Source organism: Myxine glutinosa, chromosome 7 (assembly GCF_964187855.1).
Source record: "Myxine glutinosa chromosome 7, kmMyxGlut1.1, whole genome shotgun sequence".
Taxonomy (NCBI): domain Eukaryota; kingdom Metazoa; phylum Chordata; class Myxini; order Myxiniformes; family Myxinidae; genus Myxine; species Myxine glutinosa.
The window spans coordinates 4,028,542-4,048,622 of record NC_136267.1 but is presented as its reverse complement, the minus strand read 5'-3'; the positions used below and the strand labels follow the sequence as shown (position 1 = coordinate 4,048,622).

Below are 20,081 nucleotides of genomic sequence, written 5' to 3'. Positions count from 1 at the left end.
AGTTTTGGGCTGGGCTTGGATCGGACTTGGTCGTTGAACAAACACTCATGAGATCCCTCAAAAGTGTGAGAGGTCTCACAAGGGGCAATGGAATGACGGAGGAGCAACGTGCCATTTGGATAATGTCATCCCCAATATACTCTGAGTATAATAGGGCCATGCAAGTGTTAACACTACAGACACTACGAATGAACAACATAAGGGGGCCACTGAATCAGGAGTCCACAGGGGAATTGTTTCATCTTGAAAGGATACATTCTAAGCTGGTGACCTGCTCTCCAATCTCTCCAGATCCATCTCGAAGAAACATCATTACTGGTACTCGCAACGGTACCCGCCCTACGGTCGGGGCTTCAATTGGGAGGCCCAAATGAAAAGGCAAAATATCAGAAATTGAAGGCTTTTTTTTATTTTAAACGATTCAAATAAACATCCGTTGAATCATATCACACGCAAATCATCAAAATCTAAACAGTACATGGTGCCCATTTTGAAAAAAGATTGAATTCGGCAAAACGGAAGCGGCCGCTACACGTCTTTCTCAGTCTCACGTTTATGTGTGAAGTGTGCGCGCCGAATCTGTAACACGGAAGCGGCTGCTACACCTGTTTCTAAGTCGCTTTGCACACGTTGCCGTGTTACTTCGGAGCCGCACGTTTATATTGGAAGAGTTCGTCAGGAGTCGATCTACTCCCTCCTGGTACGTAGAATTGCAACAAAAGCCACATCACTGTTCATATCGGTAAATATTATTCCATCGTGTTTGGAAAAACTGGAAAATTGGAAAAATTGGAAAAACAAAATAGCCTATTTTACTCCAGGGGTCCTAGGATTACCCACCCAAAATATCGTTGCGATTGGTTAAGCCGTTTTTGCGGTACCTTCGAACGGACGGACAGACGGACAGATGGACATTTCCTGAATTATAGTAAGATTGTGGCTCGGGATTATGTTAATACACAGGAGTCAGAAAATGTGGGTAATAAGATCATTGAAAAAATGGTAGGCCAGCCCGTATTCTCGTACTCATACAATTGAAAGGACAAAACAAAGACTCCAGGGGATGCATCGGCTCTCAAAGTTAGGAGTGAGAAGACCATTGACCCTGCATTGCTGTTTCAATGATTTATTGTCACAAAATGGGGACCTTTCACTGAAAGATGTTTTCCGCTATGATTTAAGGACATTCCCTCCTGCTCTGTTTGAAGCAAGACACATCGTTCACAAAGCAGACAAACCACAGCTTGCTGATGCAAAAGCTGATCTCCTGAATTCATCTGATTCCATCAAGAGCACAATTACCATCACTGATCAATACGTCCTAGATGGAGAATCCCTGATCCATCGTGCACCTTGGAAAAGTGGAGACATTTATGGGGAGACATGTGGAGACCATTGCACAATCAAACAGGGATTTCACACTTTGGCATTATGGGAAGGCTACTGTTGTTTTTGATGGTTATGACGGATGTTACGTGCTCCTCCCCGACCCCCTGGTCACGGTGTACCTCCGAGCCCCGAGAGGAGTCACGGCAGAAAAATGTGTTATTCTGTGTGTCAAAGATCAATGGAGAAGCCACCCCAATTGTTACACACAAACAAATATTGTATTGAGATCACACAAGAATAACGGTACAACAACAATAGTATTCAAAAGTACAATCAATATGTCCTATGATGGTACCATCAGTTTTGCAATATATAACTCACTGTGCTCCAAGTGAGTGTAACAAGAACCTTCCCCAATGCCTCTTATTCCCGGCTCCAAGACGAAGTTGATTCGCTCCAGCGATCGCTAGAACGATGTCCAAACGACCAGAATCCCATGCAGATGGCCAGGGCAGTCACACAGCCAAAGCTGTACAAAGGCACCCTCAAGGCGACTGGGAAATCCAAAGGCGCCCAACAGGTGACCGAGAGATCACACCCTCGGGTATGGACGAATTAGCCTTAAAAAATCCGCATCACACACATGCCCCAGATCAACGTCTGAATGCGGTGAGAATGGTCGAAAAGAAACGAAACCGCGAGCGAAGCACAAATCCTGCGCGAGTCAAAATGGCCGACAACCCGGTCTCGTGGCGCACGGCACGGCGATGATTCTCTCCTGAATCGATCACCAAACCTGACATGCAGGTTGATCGGTCACAGCGATGACAACTCCGTCGTAGGAATTCCTCTCCCGGAAACCCGAAAGTTCGCTAGTGACTCTGGCTTGCCAACGTTCACTTCAGAACCCGGAGAAACTCGGCTTTCTTGTCCGACTCATTCGCTCCGCCCTTTTTTCCCCCTCTCCTCTTCTTCCTCGTCTTCCGGTTCCCGATCCGCTTTCCTGTTTCATTTAACATTAACATTTTTACCTTGTGACAATAATAATGGCTATCTCCCTCAAACAATAATAATAATTATTATTATTGTTTGAGGGAGATAGCCATTATTATAGCCATGTTGCTTTATTTGTATTATAATACATGTTGCATGTATACATGTTGTAGTATTATAATACTACATAGAACCAGAAATGTTTCACGGGGATGAAAACCACAACAACGGAAGTGACGAATCCGTAACACTTCCCCCCCTCAATAAAGAAAGTTTGAACATAGTGAAAACTTTCTTTGTAGGCAAAATTCTTTAAACAAACAAAACTAGACTCACACCCCAAATCATAAATTCCCGTGAGCAACCATAATCAATATTTCCCAAAAATAAAGCAACAAAACTTCAAACAACTTACAGAGATTTCCAAAGTTAATTCACTCTGGACAAAGCATCAGCAACGACATTGTCCCTGCCCTTTAAGCCCCAGTCATACCGGATTTGAGTGGCCACGAATCGCCCCGATCACCCCCGATCTGGCGATTCCCCGCACCAACACGACTTTTCGGCAAGATCGGCTGTAAATTTTCCCACAGTCATACCAAAACACCCCTGCCACGACTCCCGTACGATCGCGCCGTGACCGCCGCGCCGACAAAGCCCGCCATATAGGGAGGCCCCATCACCCTCCCCCATCACCCTGCCATCACCCTCCCATCACCCTGCCATCACCCTCCCATCACCCTCCCATCACCCTCCCATCACCCTTTATTGGACCATTTGACTTCTATAGGGTTGGTTTTCTAAGGCTTATATCAAAAGATTAACTTATATCAAATAAGTCTTTTAAGGTGGAAACGCGATGACGTCACTGTGTCACGCGGCACGAATGATTCCATTGTGCACGCTTTCGTTTTATTTCCAAATTAAAATCTGTTTTCACTTTTGCCGTAAAAATGACATCAGTGCATCGAATGTGGTATCTTATTTGGTGAAATTTGGTCGATTTGAAGTGGTGAAAATAAAATGTGATCGTGGAAAATCGTAGCGAGGGGCCATTTTGAATCGGTTTTCGATTATTGCACCGGATTATTGCACCCTCCCATCACCCTCCCATCACCCTGCCATCACCCTCCCATCACCCTGCCATCACCCTCCCATCACCCTGCCATCACCCTCCCATCACCCTCCCATCACCCTTTATTGGACCATTTGACTTCTATAGGGTTGGTTTTCTAAGGCTTATATCAAAATATCAATTTATATCAAATAAATCTTTTAAGGTGAAAGCGCGATGACGTCACCACGTCACGCGGCACGAATGCGCGCCTGTATCGTTGGAGGTATTGACTTATATAGGGTTGGTTTTCTAAGGCTGTAGGCCGCACCTCATTTTGTCGAATAAAGTGGTATTCGGGTGGTTCCGGTATTTGGGACCGTAGGGACGGAAAGTGCAGGTACGGGGTGCTTGGCACTCCCCAGCCGGCCCGCTCTGAAGGTTCGGATCGGGACACCGGGATTCATTCCGGTCGCCCGGTCGGCCCGGAGGTTGGGGTGCGGGGCCTGTCACGGAACGTCAAAACAAACGGCCTGCCGGGGCCGCCCAAAAGTCGGGCGTGAGGGGCGCGTCCACTAATGGAACGCCTCTCGCTTCCCAGATCGAGGGCCACGTGGTCAGGAGAACCTCGTCCCTTCTGGTTGCCCTGCCGTCCCATCGGGAGCGCTTGCAGGGTGTACTTCAAACTAAGCTTAAGTGTCAAGTGTTAAGTTCCTCCTTGCCCTCGCAAGGGAAAGGCTAGGGTCAAGCTCTTCCAAATTTCCAAACACTAGAAATCGGATGTCTCAAATTAATTAATTATTTGTTAATACATCTCGGTCGCCCGCGACCTCTCTAGCGCGGGCGTCGAACCAGTTCATTTTCCGGGCGACCGGGCCGAGTATCGGCCCGGCCGTGGCCGAAGCCGTTGATTCCGCCATAGCACGCTAACGCGTAGGCTCGCGCGCCCCTGGTCTGCCGGGGCTCCGCAGGTGTCCTACCGTGCCCGGCACTGCTGATCTCTCTTGCTTCCGGGAGTAGGTGCCGGTGCCCGGGGATGGAGTTCGCTGTCTAAACATGGTAGCGCTAGGCCAGTGGGACCGCCGGGACCCACGTGCACTCACAAGTTGTTCTGCGCATGGGCGGCAGTATCAGACTGGGGCGCCCAAACGCTCCCCGGCTAAAGTTCATCCTGAAAGCGCCCACATTGTGCGGACAAACCAAGTCAAGGGCCACGTGGTCAGGAGAACCTCGTCCCTTCCGGTCACACTGTGCCTATCGGCCGGCCTCGAAGACCGAAATTGTGACGGTGTCACCCTCGCCAAGTGCACGGCAAGATCTCCACAAGTCCTAGCCCGTGCCCACACGTCTTCGCCCCGATCCGCCCCGATCCACTCCGATACCACTACGACCGCACTACGGTGGCACTACGACGGCACTACGACCTCACTACGACCGCAGTACGCACGCGTACGTGCCCACCCGTCCGAGCCCGACTGCGCGGCGGCCGTCCTTGCCCTATATAAGAACGGCCAAGAATCGCGCCGACCTAACTACGATCTTAAAATTCAGACGACGCTAATTCACGTTATTTTTGCATGTCGTTTATATAAATCATCAACTCCAAGCCTCCAATGATGCCGCCAGCCAGGAAGATGGGGAGGGGATCCAGGAAGATGTGCACAATCACGCGGCCGCCGTGACCAGCTTGGATGTGATCGATGTGACCAGCTTGGAATCAGGAGATGAAATGATTTCGCCGCCGGGGATCGCCTATATATACCGGTCTTGTGACAGGTCGTACTGGCGCCTACTGGTGCTTACTGCATGTTTACGGCAGTCTTGGCGGAGTCTTGTTAATTCGTGAGAGATCGGCAATGATCGTGAGTCGTCGTACTGCTGCGCGAACGTGGTCGGGACGGATCGGGGCAATTCTTGGAAGATCGTGATGGCAGTCGTACGGCGTCCATGTGAGGACGTACGGCGGTCGTATCAGTGCTTGCTGGATGCGGAGCGAATCGTGGCAGCCAAGTTTCCCGACCGCCACAAGACACTCCCACGACCATTTTCCCGATGCCCACACACGCCCGTACGACACCCTCCAGACAGCAGGAGTTTGAAAAACGCCTCGAATCGCCACGATAATTTTGAACAGTTCAAAATTGTCGGGGCAGCTTCCCGTCTCGACCCGAACTGCCAAGTACACCCCCGATCATCCAGGAATCGCCAGGACCCCAATACGATCTGGCCAAGAATGTCGCCCCGATCTTAGGTCGTGGCGATTCGTGGCCTGAAAATGGCCGGTATGACTGGGGCTTTACATGCTCAATTTCCAAGTTGAACCCCTGCAAAGCCAAACTCCACCTCATCAACCTCTGATTTTTATTTTTAGTTTCTTTTCAATGAAGGTTAAGGGGTTGTGATCAAAAATCCAAAGGAAAACAAATCTATAGCACTTTTTCCGGGAGGCCGAGCTGAGAGCCAGGTTCCATGGTTGTTGGGTGGTGAGGACTGGAAGTATTCACTACATGGACGCCTTTAGGAACGTGGAGTTCACGGTTAATCCATGTAGGAAAGTTCACTACATGGACGCCTTTAGGAACGTGGAGTTCACGGTTAATCTGTGTAGGAAAGTTCACGACATGGACGCCTTTAGGAACGTGGCGTTCACGGTTAATCCGTGTAGGAATCTTGGCTCGGCTGCTCCACAGCATTCAGTGTTTCAACTCTTCCTAGCTTTCATAATAATCACGGTTGGACCGCTTGTCGCTGTAGTCACGTGAATAGCAGTCCCCTTCTCGGCCACTACCCTGATAATCATCCCTTCGGGAGCTGCCGTAACTCTGGGAGCCTCCATAGTAATATCGACTGCGGCCACCACCAAAACTACTACTCCCACCCCGGGAGCCATAGCCACCCCGGAAACTACCTCCACGTTTTCCTCCTCTGTAGCCCCCTCGACGCCTATGGCCTGCCTTCTCTACTTTTATGGTCCGACCCTCCAAATCCTTGCCATCCAAATCCTTTTCTGCATCTTTGGCATCCTTTGTATTTTCAAACGTGACAAAGCCAAACCCTCTTGACTTTTGCGTCTCCCTGTCTTTTATCAGCAGCACTTCCAAGAGCGGTCCATATCTGCCGAAGACAGAGTCCAGAACATCTTCCTTTGTGTTGAAGTTCAGTCCACCTACAAAGAGCTTGCCAACACTGCCTCCATCCCTGACTTGTGTGTGCTGCCACTTAGTTTCAGGGTACTTCCTCTTCTCGTCAGGGCGCTTCCTACTCATAACACGATTCTCAGTACAGGATGGAAAGATACCCGGAATCTCCTGCTCTAACTGTGCGGTGTTATTTTTCATACTAGACTTTTCAACAAACATCGGGTTACCAGAAACTTGACCACCGGCCAAATAATTCCCGATAACAAAAGATACTCCCTCTACCGGAAGAGTGGCTTGTAAACATACGGTGACCGGTCCTGACACCAAATCAGACTCTAAATGGATGACATGAAGTGGAGCTTTAACACAGCCACCAACCCCTTGTAAACGAACACTAACACCAGTTGCCGTCTTCTCTGACAAATGCAAAATGCCCTCAAGCATCAAAGATCGATGTGCTCCTGTGTCCCTCAACACCCTAACAGGTCTCTGGTTAGTCAAGTCTCCCTCCAGTGACACAAACCCCTCTGAAATAAATCGTTTGTAACCCTTTTGAGGGCGATTCTCACATTTGCCAATGCATTCGGAGTTGTACTAGTCTGACTCCGCTCCTGATTTTTCCTTTCCAGGGCATAACAGTGGGACATCAAGTGTCCAGGTTTCTTGCAAAAAGCGCAAGTAGGCCCGGAGGAGAAACTCGTGGTTTGCCTCGAGCCCCCCGGAAGATAGGTCTGTCTTGGAACTGTAGTCTTCTGATCCCCAAAAGTCGCGATATCAGACTTGTCCTCATAGTCCTCTCCAGGCCGCCCCCATGAATTTTCGTTCTCCGCACCGGATGTACCATAACTCCCCTGGCTAATTTTAGGCGAGAAGTTAGGTTTGTGGAACCCCATCCTGTGTGTCAAGGTATAGTCATCTGCCATGGTTGCTGCCTCATACAACTCTGGTACCTTCGTTTCCTCCAGATGTACTTTAATGTCCTCATGGACACACTGTTTGAATTCCTCCACCAGGATCAATTGTCGCAACAGTTTGAAGTCTTTCCCAATCCCCTTCGAATCACACCACTGATCAAACATGGTTTCCTTCATTCTGGCAAACTCCACATGGGTCTCACTCTCCCTCTTCCTGGCATTCCGGAATTTTTGCCGGTAAGCTTCAGGGACCAATTCATAGGCTTTGAGAATGGTTTTCTTCACTATCTCATAATCTGCACATTGGTCAATTGGTAGAGCCGAAAAAATATCCTGAGCTTTACCCACCAGAACACTTTGTACTAACATGGTCCAGGACTCCTCAGGCCATTTTAGCATTCGAGCCACTTTCTCAAAGTGTAAAAAAAAGTTGGCTACCTCCTTTTCATTGAAGGGTGGAACCAGCCTCACATGCCTACCAACATCCCAAGTGTTCTGACTAGTTGTCGAACTAGCCGGCATGGATGTTACCTCTCCCCGTTCTTCCATTATTTGCAGCTCCTTGAGTTTAAGTTCCCTCTGACACTCCACGTCACGTTCCTTTAACTCCCTTTCGGCACTTCGTTCCTCTGCCCTTTCCTTTTCTCTTCTTTCTTCGAGTTCCCTTTCAGTTCTCCTTTCCTCTGCTCTTCTCTCCTCGAGTTCACTTGCAGCTCTCCTTTCCTCTGCAGTTTTCCCCTGCTCTTCTTTCTTCTGCATTCCATTCCTCTGCTTTTAACCTTTCCTGGGTCTGCAGTTGCATCTCCAGTTTCCGGAGCTCCACGTTTTCTTTTTCTTCGGGTAACCAATCCAAGGCTACCTCTGTCCATGTGCCCTGTCCCACCAGAGATTCTACCACCAATGTCTGCATCTCTGCTTTCTTCATATGAGTTCGGACCTCCAAGTTAAAATGTTTGGCCAATCTCAAGAGTTCCGATCTTTTTAATGCTAGGAACTGTGCCTCATTAGGGGACGCAAACTTTCCTGCGTCAAACACCATGGTGACTATCAGTTAACACCTATTAACCTTCACACAAAAAAATTTCCCTTTTTTTTTGTTGAAAAATTTGGGAATGTTAGAAAAAATTCCAAATTTGGGAATTTTGGGAATGTTCGGGAATTCTTTCCCGGATGAAATTTAGGGAATTTTATCCCGGACGAAGACCCAATTTCGAGCCCCCGAGCCAATTGGACGAGCCCCCAATTTCTGTTACGTGCTCCTCCCCGACCCCCTGGTCACGGTGTACCTCCGAGCCCCGAGAGGAGTCACGGCAGAAAAATGTGTTATTCTGTGTGTCAAAGATCAATGGAGAAGCCACCCCAATTGTTACTCACAAACAAATATTGTATTGAGATCACACAAGAATAACGGTACAACAACAATAGTATTCAAAAGTACAATCAATATGTCCTATGATGGTACCATCAGTTTTGCAATATATAACTCAATGTGCTCCAAGTGAGTGTCACAAGAACCTTCCCCAATGTCTCTTATTCCCGGCTCCAAGACAAAGTTGATTCGCTCCAGCGATCGCTAGAACGATGTCCAAACTACCAGAATCCCGTGCGGATGGCCAGGGCAGTCACACAGCCGAAGCTGTACAAAGGCGCCCTCAAGGCGACTGGGAAATCCAAAGGCGCCCTACTAAGTGGGAAATTTAGCAATAAGTTGGAAACTCAGGATTGTTTCTTGATTATTATTTTTTGTATTAGTGACTGTCCCTATTCACCCGTAAAACGGGGTGAATAGGGACAGCCATAAAAATCCTATTTATTCCTATTTAACCCATATATGGGGTTATTAGGGACTATAAGTTGCTTTTAAAAAAAACAGGAGAACACTTTCAACCCAAATATCAACAAATCAGTACGGTTATCAATTTTCAGCGAAAAAAGTTTCCGAACTTTGTTTCAATTTGTGTCCCCATTCACCTTGCCGTACCTATTCACCACATTTTACGGTACTCCAGAAAACATTGACCGTGTTAGGGAGAGTGTTAACGAAAACCCAGAAACATCAACTCGTAAACGTGCAACTCAGCTCGGAATAGCAAGATCATCATTGCGAAGGATAATGAAGAAAGATTTCTTGCTGCTTCCTTACAAGATTCAAATGGTGCATGAAATGGCACCTCAAGATCCAGCAAATCGACTAACATTTGCAACCAAATTGCAGCAACTCGTAAGGGACGATCCTGATTTTTCCGAGGAAATTGCAGCGATTGATCAAGCAGTTTTGTCCTCTGCAATGAATCACGTTTTAGAAAGAGCAAGACTTTGCGAAGAAGCCAATGGGGGCCATTTTCAGGACATACTTTTTCACAATAAATCTAAAAAAACAAATTCCATGAATTAAACTACCATTTGCGATTTATTTCATTCATATTTATTTAAAAGTTAAAAAGTTATAAAAAAGAAAAAGAAAAACCTTCATTGACTTTTGGCCCACCCTGTATCAGCAAAAAAAATTGACACCAGAGCACCTTCGTCCTACGACTTCTGCCACAAAGTATCGCTGCCTCCGCTCCTATTTATCAGACAAGGGTCTCGTTGGGAAAGGATGGAGGGTATGGACCCAACAAATTGGGATTGGAGTCTCGAGGACAATAACCTACAACCCATCATGATGAAAAAGAACCCTGGCCCAGAACCCTACTAAAGGTCATCCATTGCAATTGCACAACTGGTTGTAGCAACCAACGATGTAGCTGCAAGACATATGGACCTCCATGGATCCCCACGAGTGGACAATGCCAAGACAATTACTGTGACAATCCCCACAATACTGCAGTTGAGGAAGATGACAGTTATGACTTGTGAGAACATTAGTAGGTTTCATAATGGCTAATTGTGTATAAAACTGTATATTGAAATTCAGATGATGTTACATTTCATGCTGCAGATTACAGGCCATGTATTTAGTTATTACATACTAAATAGTAACTTCATGTTCTTCAATTGGTTTTATGGGGTTCTTCGACCCCTAAATCCCAGGAGTAGAAACCAAAATCACCACTCTAGGGTAAATAGTAAATGACTTGTAGCCATTTAATGTGTCTGGCGGCCATGTTGAGCGCCATCTTGGAAATTACAACTTTCTAGGGGTCACATTTCTATAGACTTTTTTTTTTTTCCTCAGCAAACCCCAATTAACCAAAATCCACCAAAAAACTTTTGTTGCAATTTTTTAGAGTCAAACCATATATTGACCCAGTTAAACTGTCAAAAAGAGGTAGTGAGTGCCATGTGATTACGATGATTGCAAACAACTATTCAGAACATATTGGGAATCAATGAAAGGGAATGTCATGGATGGGAGATTGTTGTTTCTCACCTTTGTCATAATTTCTTTCCAGCTCTCTGTGAATTCTTCCCTGTTCTTTCCTCCATACTCTAATAGCATTTGCCTTTTCAGGAAACTGCTGTCAGACACGAGCTGGTGTTAGGAAGAGGGAGGTGGTGGGAAGAACAAAATGGGACTTGAAACGTTGTGCGGTGAGACTTCAGAATTCCACGGCAGATAATTCCTGACAGATAAGGAGTACTTGGTTTACCATCAAACTAAAGCCTCTTCCATATTATTGTTCATAACTTGTAAACTGAGGATGTCAATTCCAAGTCGCAGGTGTCACGGTGTCCAGACCATTTCAGTTTGTCTCCATTTTGGGAGATTGGGATTTTGGGATAAGTTCTGCTGCTGTCCTATTGCTTCTCCGCTTGAAACTGATGGACATGACTGACGAGACATTAAACCATTTCAGTTACAATTGGCATTCCCTATCAGCATCATCATACTAAAATACGCCATTTCGTGTCTTTTTGTCCGCCTGTGTGATGAATTTTTGACGCCAATACATTCCGTTGTTACTTATCCAATCTCAACCAAACTTGGCAGGATGATGAAGGGTTACATAATGAAGGTTGCAGCGCATTCATTTGCTCCCCCTCCCCAAGGGGTTTTCTCCCCCAAGTGGGTTTTCCTCACCATTGCCGTCAATGGCGTTGCGTGTTGAGGTGTATATCAATGTTAAATTAGCTTTATCGTGGCGTTTTTCCAAAGACGCTTTTAATAACAAAATTAATGATAATCGCATATTATTAATTGTTATTACAAAACAATATTAATACTAATAATGTCCCACTTCCCCAAGGCGTTTTTCCCTGCAGTGATAACGTGTATAAATCGCTTTTAGTTATAATGGTGTTTTCGTGTGAGCAACGGCTTCTTCAGGAAGTAAAAATATCATAAACCACAAACACGTATGCTTAGCTTTTTAAACAGTCGCTGATGCTCTTTATAACACTCAATGAAGAAATTTGGAGGAATCCCGACATCCGTGAAGTAAGGTTTATTTACAGAACTGAGCGAAGATCTACTGTATTCTATATAACCCACAAATGTTGGGTTAATAACATGGCCCTTTCTGCCGCTACCGTGGCATTTTTCATAGCGAACTTTTGAAACTCGCTCCTGCTGTTTGATACAAAACGGAAAGGGAGAAGCTCGGGTTGTGCTCCTTTACCAAGCAGCTAGCTAGTGCTTGCCAAGCCAGCCGTTCCTTAACGGTTTTGAATGGAGTGCTTGCTCGAATGCTTAAACAACTTGGCGATCTTTCCACAAGAAACTTGGTAAATGAACACACACCCAATGTTCTTGAGATCCGCCCATAGATCGACTGTAATCTACATACCCCAAAGAGGCATGACCCTTTTTTCTGCTCCCTTAGTGAGCCGGTGTACTAGTAACTTGAAATTTCATGGTCTTCTGTCCTCCACGCGTGCTATTTGTAAATGGCATTCCCCGGTGCTTGGTTATGGGTGAGGCTTAAGCTACGTTTGAAATGGACAACAATGTGACCGAAATTGTTCCGGGATGTAGGGCATACGAAGTCTCTGTGTGTGAAGGCCGTGATGCAGGATGCTGCCTCGAAGAAGAACACCACGATCATGAGGATGATGTACTGTGGGAGGAGTGGGGGACCAAGTGGATCATCAATCAGTCAGTGGTGGACATCTCTCCAAAGACCGATGCACTCATCACATCAAAAAAACACACAAGCACTTCCGCACTCGAGGTATCACATGACCATCTTAATGGAAGGTAACAAGGTAATGGGAACCACACCTGGGCCTCTCCTGCATCTCCACTTTGCGTGTACAGACTAGATGCCAATGTTTGTATCGTTTATCGTTGGAATGTTCATTAAATGATCAAAATAATTTATCATCTGCAGTAGTCTAATCCAGGTGTTTCATTAGCGGCCTAGGTGGTTAGTGAAGGGTTCATGGCGATCCGATTCCGGGTCACGAAATGATCAAGGAAGCACTCACTCACTTGTCCTTGGTGGTAAAAAAAAATAGTTTGATGAAGAGAAAAACACAAATGTTAGCAAATTGGGAAAAGCCTCGCAAATTTGTAACTCATCAAAATGTCAAAATATTACTTTGGTGCTTTTGCTTTTCAAAGTATAACTTTCTATTAGTTCGGAGTACATGTTCGTTTTGGTTGCAGGGTGACATCATTGGTGGAGGGCGCCACGATGCCGCTGATGCAGTGCCCCCTGCTGGTTCGGGCAAGAAATTGCTCAGGAGCCGGAGATAACTCACCTACTTCTGAGTACTTTGTACACACACAACAGGTGTGAATTTAAAATGTGATAGGTAATAGGCAAAAAAACTGACTACTTATAACCTGTTACTCGGTCTAAACCCACTCTACTTATAACCTGTTACTCGGTCTAAACCCACCTTACTTATAACCTGTTACTCGGTCTAAACCCACTCTACTTATAACGTGTTACTCGGTCTAAACCCACTCTACTTATAACCTGTTACTCGGTCTAAACCCACTCTACTTATAACCTGTTACTCGGTCTAAACCAACTCGACATATAACCTGTTGCTCGGTCTAAACCCACTCTACTTATAACCTGTTACTCGGTCTAAACCCACTCTACTTATAACCTGTTGCTCGGTCTAAACCCACCTTGCTTATAACCTGTTACTCGGTCTAAACCCACTCTACTTATAACCTGTTACTCGGTCTAAACCCACCTTGCTTATAACCTGTTACTCGGTCTAAACCCACTCTACTTATAACCTGTTACTCGGTCTAAACCCACCTTACTTATAACCTGTTACTCGGTCTAAACCCACTCTACTTATAATCTGTTACTCGGTCTAAACCCAAGCTACTTATAACCTGTTACTCGGTCTAAACCCACTCTACTTATAACCTGTTACTCGGTCTAAACCCACCTTACTTATAACCTGTTACTCGGTCTAAACCCACTCTACTTATAACCTGTTACTCGGTCTAAACCCAAGCTACTTATAACCTGTTACTCGGTCTAAACCCACTCTACTTATAACCTGTTACTCGGTCTAAACCCACTCTACTTATAACCTGTTACTCGGTCTAAACCCACTCTACTTATAACCTGTTACTCGGTCTAAACCCACCTTACTTATAACCTGTTACTCGGTCTAAACCCACTCTACTTATAACCTGTTACTCGGTCTAAACCCACTCTACTTATAACTTGTTACTCGGTCTAAACCCACTCTACTTATAACCTGTTACTCGGTCTAAACCCAAGCTACTTATAACCTGTTACTCGGTCTAAACCCACTCTACTTATAACCTGTTACTCGGTCTAAACCCACCTTACTTATAACCTGTTACTCGGTCTAAACCCACTCTACTTATAACGTGTTACTCGGTCTAAACCCACGCTACTTATAACCTGTTACTCGGTCTAAACCCACTCTACTTATAACCTGTTACTCGGTCTAAACCCAAGCTACTTATAACGTGTTACTCGGTCTAAACCCACTCTACTTATAACCTGTTACTCGGTCTAAACCCACTCTACTTATAACCTGTTACTCGGTCTAAACCAACTCGACATATAACCTGTTGCTCGGTCTAAACCCACTCTACTTATAACCTGTTACTCGGTCTAAACCCACTCTACTTATAACCTGTTGCTCGGTCTAAACCCACTCGACTTACAACCTGTTACTCGATCTCAGCCCACTCTACTCATAAACTGTTACTCAGTCTAAACCCACGCTACGTATAACCTGTTGCTCGATCTCACCTCACTCTCCTCGTTACCTGTTGCTCGGTCTCATCTCGCCCTACCCATAACCTGTTACTTGGTCGAACCTCACTCTCCTCGTTACCTGTTGCTCACGCTACTCACAACCTTTTACTCAGTCTAAACTCACTCTACTCACAACCTGCTACTTGGTCGAACCTCACCCTATTCAGAACCTGTTACTCGGTCTAAACTCATCCTATTCAGAACCTGTTACTCGGTCTAAACTCACTCTACTCACAACCTGTTACTCGGTCTAAACTCACCCTATTCAGAACCTGTTACTCGGTCTAAACTCACTCTACTCACAACCTGTTACTCGGTCTAAACTCACCCTATTCAGAACCTGTTACTCGGTCTAAACTCACTCTACTCACAACCTGTTACTCGGTCTAAACTCACTCTACTCACAACCTGTTACTCGGTCTAAACTCACCCTATTCAGAACCTGTTACTCGGTCTAAACTCACGCTACTCACAACCTTTTACTCAGTCTAAACTCACTCTACTCACAACCTGTTACTTGGTCGAAACTCACTCTACTCAGAACCTGTTACTCGGTCTAAACTCACCCTACTCATTACCTGTTACTCGGTCTAAGCTCACTCTACACGTTACGTGTTACTCACCCTACTCAGAACATTTTACTCAGTCTAAACTCACTCTACTCAGAACCTGTTACTCGGTCTAAACTCACGCTACTCGTTACCTGTTACTCGGTCTAAACTCACTTTACTTATAACCTGTTACTCATGCTACTCACAACCTGTTACTCGGTCTAAACTCACTCTACTCACAACCTGTTACTCGGTCTAAACTCACCCTATTCAGAACCTGTTACTCGGTCTAAACTCACGCTACTCACAACCTTTTACTCAGTCTAAACTCACTCTACTCACAACCTGTTACTTGGTCGAAACTCACTCTACTCAGAACCTGTTACTCGGTCTAAACTCACCCTACTCATTACCTGTTACTCGGTCTAAGCTCACTCTACACGTTACGTGTTACTCACCCTACTCAGAACATTTTACTCAGTCTAAACTCACTCTACTCAGAACCTGTTACTCGGTCTAAACTCACGCTACTCGTTACCTGTTACTCGGTCTAAACTCACTTTACTTATAACCTGTTACTCATGCTACTCATAACCTGTTACACGGCATCACCCTACTCACGACCTGAGATAACCAGTCCATCCTCACTTCATTTATAAACGGAGATAACCAACCATCTACACCACGATCCATAAACACCATCGTTCGTCTACAGCTACACTAAGATCCTTAAACAACGCCGTTCTTTGTCTACCCCACGATCCATAAACAACACCATCATAGGTATACACCACGACACATAAACAAGGTGTCAGGCGGTAGCCTGACAGGTATGACGAAAATCGAGAGAATCAACAATTAATTATTTTATTAATTGTGTAATTAAAATAAATAAATAAAAATCGTAAAATAATTATTTCTTAATCAATTGGCTAATAGTATACCTAAACCACCTCTGTTTCATCTGAATCTGTAACTTTTTGAAAATTAATTTATTAAGTAATTAATCGAAAAATTAAATAATTAATCAGGTAATTGGTTTATCAATAAATCGAAAATACCCTTTACAGCCAAATCACTTGGTCACTATCGTGTTCAAATGTCAGCTTCATAACTCAAAGGATTGTGAGATATCGCCCAGACAAATGAGCCTCTGGTAGAGTTTGACAAGATAGGTGAAAGCGTTCGCGAGTTTTCACACTCACAGACAAATAAACAAAAGCATACAAACGAGACAGGCCGACATATGACGAAAACTTTCAATTTTCATCATAACACCGTCTACACCACGATACATAAACACTACAAAGCATAAACAACAAGAAAGAGCAATCGGAGATTGCAAACCATCGCCAGGATGTATTTTCAGTGATTTTTAATGCTTTTGTGTTAAAACAAATATGGCGGCCGAACCACTTGACCGAGGACGTCATCATTATTTGTTTTATAAACTAATTTGTCCCTGGATGATTCTCAAGAGATTTCATCTTGATCGGATGTAGTTTTGTACTTGTCGAATTATGACGTCATAATGGAGGCACCTATAACATCATCATTAACAGATGTTATTCCCCATGGAGAGTTCTTTACAATGAGCCATGTCTCAATTTTTTCTATTCAGCACTTTCGGAGATATAGAGGTGAAAAGTTTTTTCCCCAAAATGGCGCCCATACCACGTGACCTATGACGTCATAATTATTATTTAAAAATTCTACAGAAGGAGGTGCACCGATTGTGAAAATTTCATGTCAATCGGACCGACAGTTGCAGAGAAAATCATATTTATTCTGTGCGGACAAACAGACAAACAATCAAATGAAAAATCACTCATAGAGCGACACTTGGCAAAACAGTCACACTCAGTTAGCTGATGTGCAAATCGTATTAAATTTCAAATTGAGGATTTTAAATTAGACAAAGTTGTTGACCTTTTGGCCTATGTTGACCTTTTGGCCTATATTGTTCTCAAAAATTGTTGGTGATTGAATCCATTTTTCTGACATGCAAATCCTATTCACATTTCAAGTCATTCAGATGAAAATTTAGGATTTTAGAAATATGAAAGAGATGTTGACCTTTGGCCTATGTTGACCTGTTGACCTTTTGATCGCAAAAATAAATAGCATTATGTCGGACCACCAACCCTACCATTTCGTGAAGTTTCAGGAAGATCGATTTAAAATTGTGACCTGTAGGCAAGTCTAAGGGAGCGGACAGACAAACACACAAATGAAAAATCACTCATCGAGCGACACTTGGCAAAACAGAACAAAGTAGAATGGCCCTCGGTAGAGCATCCTTTTGACCTTAAAAATAATTAGTGGTTGAATTATGTGATCTGATATGCAAATCGTCTTCAAAGTTTAAGTTAATCGGATAAAAATTGACAATTTTAGAAATTCGGCCTGTGTTGGCCTATTGGCCTATGTTGCTCTCAAAAATAGTTATTGGTTGAATTCAATTTGCTGATATGAAAATCCTATTCAAATTTCAAGTCAATCGGATGAAAATTGAGGATTTTATAAATTTGAAAAAAAAGTGGTTGACCTTTGTCCTATTTTGACCTCAAATACATATAGGATTTTGTCGGACCACGAACCTTACCATTTGGTGAAGTTTTGTGAATATCGGTTTAAATTTGTGACCTGTAGGCAAGTATAAGTGAGCGGACAGACAAACACACACACACACACACACACACACACACACACACACAAACCGGAGTGATCAACATAGTTGTCCAAATTTTTTTTTGCCAAGTAGGAAATAAACGGACTCAATTGCAATACCCTCTCCTCTGGTAGGATAAACATAAACAAGGAACAACTTACCATGAGGAGCAGGCGCTTGTTCGGTATCCAAGCGGCTGCAATTCCAACCATTCCAAGAAGGAAAAAGGCAAATCCTGTGAAGAGGGAGATCCAAGCACTGGCGAACAGGTCCGTGTTCAGCGTTTGTCGAACAAGGGGGTAAATACCATGCGGATCGGTGATCACAAAGATTGAAACCGCAGTTAGCGCGAGTCCACAAAGCTAAGGAAAACAAAAACATGGGTTTAGAGACAAAGTTGTACGTTTTATATGACGTTTAAAATCATTGTTTTATTTTAGTTGAATGATATACCTGTGCACTGTCTGGGCTAAGGTGTTCTATGAACTCTCTAGTTACAGACAAACCAGCAAAGGTTGATGGAGGTTATGTTTTCACCCCTGTCTGTGTGCTTGTGTTTCTGGCTGTTTCTGAACAGGATATCTTAATAAAAGTTATGGTCGGATTTGGATGAAACTTGGTGGACAAGGTTGGGTGTGTGATAAGGACGAATGGATAAGGTTTTGGTGAAGATCCAGATACAGATCCAGATATGACAATTTATTTTTTATTTTAAAGTGATTCTTCACCATTGATTTATAAAGCCAAAAGCGAAAAATAACATGATATTTCATAAAGTTGTGGACCGATTATGACAAAACTAGCTGGTTGAGCTGGTTAGATGACAATAACAAGCGATTACATTTTGGTTTATGTCTGGATCTAGATCCGGCCTGTGGGAATACAATGGGATACAAAATGGGATACAATGGGATACATTGGGATACCAATGGGATACAAAACAAACTGTTCAGCCTGGTGGAGGTGTGCACTCTACCTAGTGCCGGTCTAGTTGTTACAATGACAAAGTTAGGCAGCGACTAGTCCTTGCTTGTTATGCACAATCCAGTACTGTGTTACATTCTCATGATCTGTTCATCAAATGTCGTGGAAACAATGAACCCATAACACGATTCGTTGTATGACAAACTATATTCCTGTTTTTGACCTCGATTGCAATTTTTGTTATTATTGCTACATTTATATTTGGTGGTGTGAAAAAAAGTGGTTCTGCCAAAACACGTACCGGTATTCCGTATTGCTACTTACCTTATTGTATATTAGCAGTATACCCACCCACTTTCCGGATGGGTGGATTTGTCACATTATTTACTTAATTTAATGAAAGGTCAATGATTGAAAATTGAACGGTCTGAAAGGTCTTAAATGCATCTAAAAGTCTGAAGGTTTGAAATTAAGGTCTAAAATGTACGTTCCCTATATATATGTATATGTATGTACGTATATATATATATATGTATATGTATGTATGTTTATATATATATATACATACATACAAGCAAAAGTACCCATCCCCATTGACGGGAAAAGATTAAGTTGATTTATCAATTTAAATTATTTCATCGACTTCAAGAAGTTTACCTGTGTTGCACCTTCGGTTTCACTCAGAGCCAAAGCTCTCAACTACTCATAACACCCACCATGATATGGTGGTGCAACATTGGCAAAGGTTGGATTTGTCTGAAAAGATGGCAAAATATATTCTGCTTGCGAAATAAAATTTGGCATCAATATTATTCATGCCTGTTCATGTGCGGACATGCAGGTAAGGCGTTGGCCATTGTAAAGCTTGCAGTGGTGGTGTGAGAAATTTCTGAGGTTATCCCAAAGACTCAATAGCTTTGTGTGCTGTTGTTGTGTTAGTGATGAGGTCCTCAGGTTCAAGTCCTGGGTTGAGCCAGATTTTTTTCACACTAGCCCCGCTCAGGAATTTACTGCCTGTTTCTTAAATTGTTAGATGAGTTAATCTTCAATGCACTTTCACACTTACATACACATACATACACTCACATTCGGGGTCTGCCTAGCAGGCATGTAAGGCATCGGCCATTATAAAGCTTGCAGTGTTAGTGTGAGAAATCTCTGAGGTTACAGGTCACTTATCCCAAAGACTCAATAGCTCAGTGGGCTGTCACCGCGTAAATGATGAGGTTCCTGGGTTCGAGTCCCGGGTTGGGTCAGAATTTTTTCACACTAGCCCCACGCAGGAATTTACTTCCTGTTTCTGAAATTATATATTCCAGCTGGTGTATTCTAGCACACCAAATGTCCTCGCGATGAT

General features: G+C 44.1%; 1 protein-coding gene across 3 annotated transcripts in view; it reads right to left on the bottom strand.

The window, feature by feature from the left end:
* UPK1A (uroplakin 1A) overlaps positions 1–20,081 on the bottom strand; it is a 137,919-nt gene that overhangs the window by 39,115 nt on the left and 78,723 nt on the right. For all 3 annotated transcript variants that reach the window (XM_078781263.1, XM_068121713.2, XM_078781262.1), the window contains exons 3-5: positions 17,962–18,162; positions 12,356–12,430; positions 10,804–10,905 (exon numbers count right to left, since the gene is read on the bottom strand). In XM_078781263.1, the coding sequence (XP_078637389.1) occupies positions 10,804–10,905; positions 12,356–12,430; positions 17,962–18,162 (378 nt within the window). The remainder of the gene's footprint in view (positions 1–10,803; positions 10,906–12,355; positions 12,431–17,961; positions 18,163–20,081) is intronic.